At 38.1% G+C, this 5,376-nt stretch overlaps 1 protein-coding gene across 1 annotated transcript in view; it reads right to left on the bottom strand.

Annotated features, from left to right (window-relative positions):
• The window catches only part of PHTF2 (putative homeodomain transcription factor 2), a 46,478-nt gene extending 41,561 nt beyond the window's left edge, over positions 1–4,917 (bottom strand). The window contains exon 1 of the mRNA XM_031059026.1: positions 4,752–4,917. Coding sequence (XP_030914886.1) covers positions 4,752–4,796 — 45 coding nt within the window. The 5' untranslated portion in view covers positions 4,797–4,917. The remainder of the gene's footprint in view (positions 1–4,751) is intronic.
• Positions 4,918–5,376: the final 459 nt, after the last annotated feature.

The following is a 5,376-nucleotide window of genomic DNA, read 5'->3' as shown; positions in this document are numbered from 1 at the left end:
TGGGAGCCTGCAGGCAGGCAAAATGCAAGTCTGCTTCATTCAACCACAACTCCTGCTGCAGTTCTCTTTTGCACATTCAGAATTCAGAGTTCTCAGATTCAGAAACCAGAGTTTTGCCTCACCAAACAAGGCAATGAAAGTAAATCCCCACTACATGAGTACCACATGTGGAAGGAAACTCTATCTGAACACACATTTTCTTCCTCCATGCTCTGACAAATACCAGCTCCAACATTCGTCAGGTTTCAGCACTTGAAGTCAGATGTTTTCAAATCAATGCAGTTTCAGCATCCAAAGTTTTAGGTAAAATAGCCATACAGCCTGTCCATTTGGCCAAATCTGCCTTTGGTGCCAGGGTGAATAACGTATCGTGTATTCAGTGCCAAAAAGGAAATCAGCTGGTTTCAAGGTAGGATATAATCATCACTTAACTCCTACTTTATTAACTTAATACAGGGACCAGGTTAGGAAAGTTAAAGCACTGATGGAGTTAAACGTGGGCAGGGACCTCAAGGGCAACACAAACAAGCTTCTACAGGTTTGCTGATGACAGAAAGAATGCTAGGAATAATGTGGGCCCTCTGTGGAGAGAAACAGGAGAGCTGGTTACCAGGGACATGGAGAAGTTTGAGGTATTCATATTTTTGCCTTGGTCCTCACTAGCAAGTGCTCCAAGTTGCAAGCTGCTCTAGTGGAAGATGTCCCTGACCATGGCTGGGGGGTTGGAAAATGATTAATTTTTCAGGTCCCTTCCAACCCAGGCCATTCTATGAATCTAAATAGGCAAATATAATCTTGGACTGATGAGCTGTAAAACACTGAATATTAAGATCTTAAAGTAATGCCATTAGAACTCTAATTTTGCCCTTTAAAGCCATGAGAGAGAAAACATCTCATTTGTTTTATTGTGCCCTTTAACAGATGTACCCAAGGGACACCCAGAGCAGCAGAAAGCTGCATTGGCAAAGTTAAATGGTATGCAATCAGGTGCAGGATTCAGCCTCAATTCAATAAGTTTCATTCTGCCTTCCCCTACAACCATCCCCAAGAGAAGGAACAACATAACTGTACAAATTTGTTGGTAATATTGCAGGAGAAAGAGTTTCCCATTTTAGCAGCAAGGCTTCTGTAAGGATTGAAAATCAGAAAGTCATTAAGGTAAACTTACATATCTTCTCCAAAAGGGGAAACCAGACCAAAATTCCCTCTATTATTATCTGTAAAACTTGAAAGTATTTTAAGAAATTAATGCAAAAAGTTACAAGCAATATTTTAAATTATTCATAATTTTATTATTTTTAACATCAGTTACTGTCATTCAGGCAATAAATACTTCAAGTACATATATAGTATCAGCATCACACAAAAGTTATGCCACCAGATACTGAAATTGTTTTCAATAAATGTGGGGTGTAAGATTTTTTCCACAGGAAACAGTATGATGGCTTTCTCCACAAAATAATCCATCACCAAGCTGAAGCAATTTCAGTATTGTGGTACATACACATAATCCTAAGGATATTAACCAAGAGATGCATCTATGTGAGAGGCTGTCTGGAACCCTTCCAGAGAGCCATGCAGACACTCCTGCCACTCCCTTTTATTGCAAGAAGCAGGGCAGCTCCAAGGGCTGAAAACAAGCCAGGCAAACCCTTTGTCACACATATCTCAGCACTGTACTCCCCAGTGCACCAAGAAATACAGCAGAGGTTTCCTTTATTTTAATTTCTACTGAGTCAACCTGTATCTAGTCTACTGAGTCAACCTATTTCATGCCTTGCAAAAGTATTTGTGCTGGCTGGGAAATGCACTGGAAGCACTAAAACTCTGTCCTTGCAACCTTGTATCTCAAATAACAAGCTGTTGTAATACCACTCTGAAATCTTACAACCAAACTTAATTCAGAATTGATTACTGTACTTTACGAGGCAGTAATCAGGAGCTCCAGTACACTAAAAGCAGAGTAAATCCATTGTGAAAACAGAAAAACATGTTTACATAATAAAAGGTCTGACCTTTTAAACAATTAAGGGTATTACTAAATCATCCTGGTGTAAGGAGCTCAATTTCAGACAATACTATGAGTCATGAGTAAACTTGCTGTTTGCAAAACTTGCCTTAAGTAGGGTTGGAAGAGCTCAATTGCTTAACTCTTTCCGTTGAAGAGATATAAAAATGTCTCCTGAGAAACCAACAGACCTTGGAGACTCAGTAGAGAGACACATGAAATAAATATATTTTTAAATACATTAAAACTGAAAACTAAGAAAGACAAGGAGTAAGTTATCTGCTCAGTATTTCTTACACAGCCCCAACCTACTCAAATGCTTCTTAGTCATCTATAACTAGAAATACCAGAAGTGAACTTTCTTTTTCAAGGCATTCATATACCAATTTATTCCTCTGAAAACACCTCCCCAGAACAACAGCTTATTTTTTCTCATTTCATCAAAGAGGTGAGTAATATCAATTTGATCAATACTGACTGCAGCCCTGGCTCTCTCTTGCCCCAGGAACAAACTTCTACTGCTGGAATGTGCTACATTCTGATCCCTCCCCACTTTCAATTCCAGTTATAGGTGTAATGAGTCAGCAGATCTAACCAGTGAGACAGCCCTGACAACTACAATAAAAACTGAAATTGAAATTTAAAACGGGAAGCAAACAACAGGTCTTACAGTTCAGTATCTTGACGTCATAAGCAAGGACCAAAAAAGAAAGTCTGGTATCAACTAAACACTAGCACAACTCTTTCTGTTCCCCAAATTGAAATCTTTGGTTTAAATAACAAATCCATGGGTAAAAAATACTGTGCCATGTAAGCGATTTAAACAAATAAATAAGCAAAATCAAGGGCAAAGGTGAAAGAGTCAGGATACTCCCAGGAACAGACAGCACACACCACACTAGAGAGAGAGAGAAAACTCTTTGGGGTTATCAGCCAGATCCAGGAGAACCCTGAATTTGTGGTACCTAAGAAATTACAGTCTAATTCACATGAACATCTGCAACTTTTCTACAATACAGCCATTTGTCTCAAAATATTACACTTCCTCATACTAAAGCAACATAACTTGCTCCTTTGGCAGATCCCAGTCCACGTGTGGATTGCAATTCAATTTTGTTCACACCAGGGAGAAGACCAACACCTGGTTTATACATGATCTTATCCCTCTTGTAACAAAAGCCACCTCACCACAACTCCTTGCCATAAAGGCAACTGTGCAATTCCTGGCCAAGCAGATCTCTGTAAACGCCTACAGAGATTCACCACAGAAATGCTGGTTTTACTATGAACCAAGAAAATTGAGATGTGTGTGAAATCATTGGAAAAAAACGACAGAGCAAGGGTTAAAAGAATGACCTGTACTGATAACAAGTAATGCTGTTAGGAGCAATGTTCTGGGAAAAGTAAAACTGATGAATGGCTGGTTTATATCAAGATCAGAAGGTCTGCCCTCTGTAAAATCACACCTCAGTGACTCATCCTGCCTTCCTAACATCAGGAGGATGGAAAGTTGAAGCATATCAAATGTGCCATTCCTTTTACTGTATGACCAACAGGAAACACATGTGTTTGAAAAAAAACCCAGAACCAACCAGACAACAAACATGAACTTCACTTAAGATTTACAGAGACAACAGGCTCTTTATTGCATCAAAGGACCATCTATATGTAAAGCTGAATATCATGAAAGACCTGTCCAAAGGATAGACGGTGCATCATCACCAACAAAAACAACCTCAGAGACAGGATGAGGATCTGACACCCAGCATCTCTTGCACTGCACAAAGGGATCCTGGCCAGACCAAATACAAACACTTCTTGGCGTTTGGATATCAGTACTCTGATATCTCTACACAGTGAGTGAATTAAGTGTAGGAGAGAATGAGTAGAAGCAGGTAAAATCAACATCACTTTCCCCCTCCATGAGATCCTCCACTGAATTTCATTACATTAGATCTTTCACAAGTCATTTTCCAAATCAGAGTATATGGTAAAAAAAAAAAAAATCATCATTAAACTGTGAATTATTTTCAAGTTTTTAATACATAATTGAATGATTGGTATAGATTAAGTCAGCAAAATTAATTTTTCTGCTCTTTCAACTGTACATTTAATTCACTGTTGTAAAGACTTCAACAAAGCAGACCTGTATTACCTCATTTCTAGAAAGCAACTGTTGCTTTGATAGAAGCTAACCAGAATTTCTGTTTTGAAGACCACTGCATTATTTGCTTAAGGACAAGATGCTCCCTCTCCAAAAGACAGCTATAGACCCAAGGAAAACACTAACTCACGGAAACTAATTAAACCCCAGAGCCAAGACTCTCTCTTTTGGGTAGGTATTATACAGGATTTTTGTTACTGACAGATAATTTGTTTCAATTCTTACTTTCTACTTAAATACAAGGATTCTTTTCTGTGCTATAGAAACAACATTCTCTTGTACATTAATTAATACTCTACTGAGAATACAAAATTTGGTTTTTTGCAGAGCACAAGTAACCAAGGGAGTAAGGAGTTTTCAGCTAGAAGACTATAGACTAAAAGCTATAGACTTAATACTACAGACTTAGCTATAGACTAAAAGCTATTTCATGTCACAAAATACTTATTTACCTATGGAAGAAAAGTTTCAAGCTACTCACTCTCATACAATGCTAACAAGTAACGCATAAGTAATTTATATTTGTTATATTAACACATAAACATAATAGGCCACCATAAAAACAAACAGAAATCTTACCTTTTTCTGGTACCAAACTATAGCATCAGTTACTTTGGACGCCATTTATTCCACTGAATTCACAGAGTCATTTTAGGCTGTTAACAGAAAGAGACAGAACTTTACTTCCACTTCCCTACGAAGGCCAAGCAGGGAATGCAGAAACATTCCCGTTACCTGCAAATCACTGAACAGCTGTATTTACTTTACACATTGCCTCATCTCTATTTCACTAAGAGTTTGGGCTCTCTCCTCTAGGCAAACAAAAAAAAACCTACAAATCTGCTGCTACAGGAAACCAAAAGCCCCAGTTTTGTCCTCCCTTCCCAGTAAAACACACAGGCTGCACAGAGATTATCTGTCATTGTCTCACAGGAACCTCACAAGTGCTTTATTACATGCAGTCTTTTTTTCTCCCTGATAAATTAAGCAACCTATAGTTATTAGCCCAACACAGTACTCTGAAGTCCAGCCATAATTGTTAAAAAATGTAAGAAAAATTCATACACACTATTAGATATACTTGGAGAAGAAAGCAATATCAGTGCTAGAACTTCACTAATCATAACTAGCACCCTCATGAAATCAGTAGCCCAAAACTAAGTCAAAAGGAGAAAACCAAGAAAAAATGATATGGTTCTTTTAG

The sequence above is a fragment of the Geospiza fortis genome, unplaced genomic scaffold, assembly GCF_000277835.1.
Source record: "Geospiza fortis unplaced genomic scaffold, GeoFor_1.0 scaffold424, whole genome shotgun sequence".
Classification (NCBI taxonomy): Eukaryota; Metazoa; Chordata; class Aves; order Passeriformes; family Thraupidae; genus Geospiza; species Geospiza fortis.
Note: the sequence above shows the minus strand (reverse complement) of the source record. Positions and strands in the feature narration are given on the sequence as shown.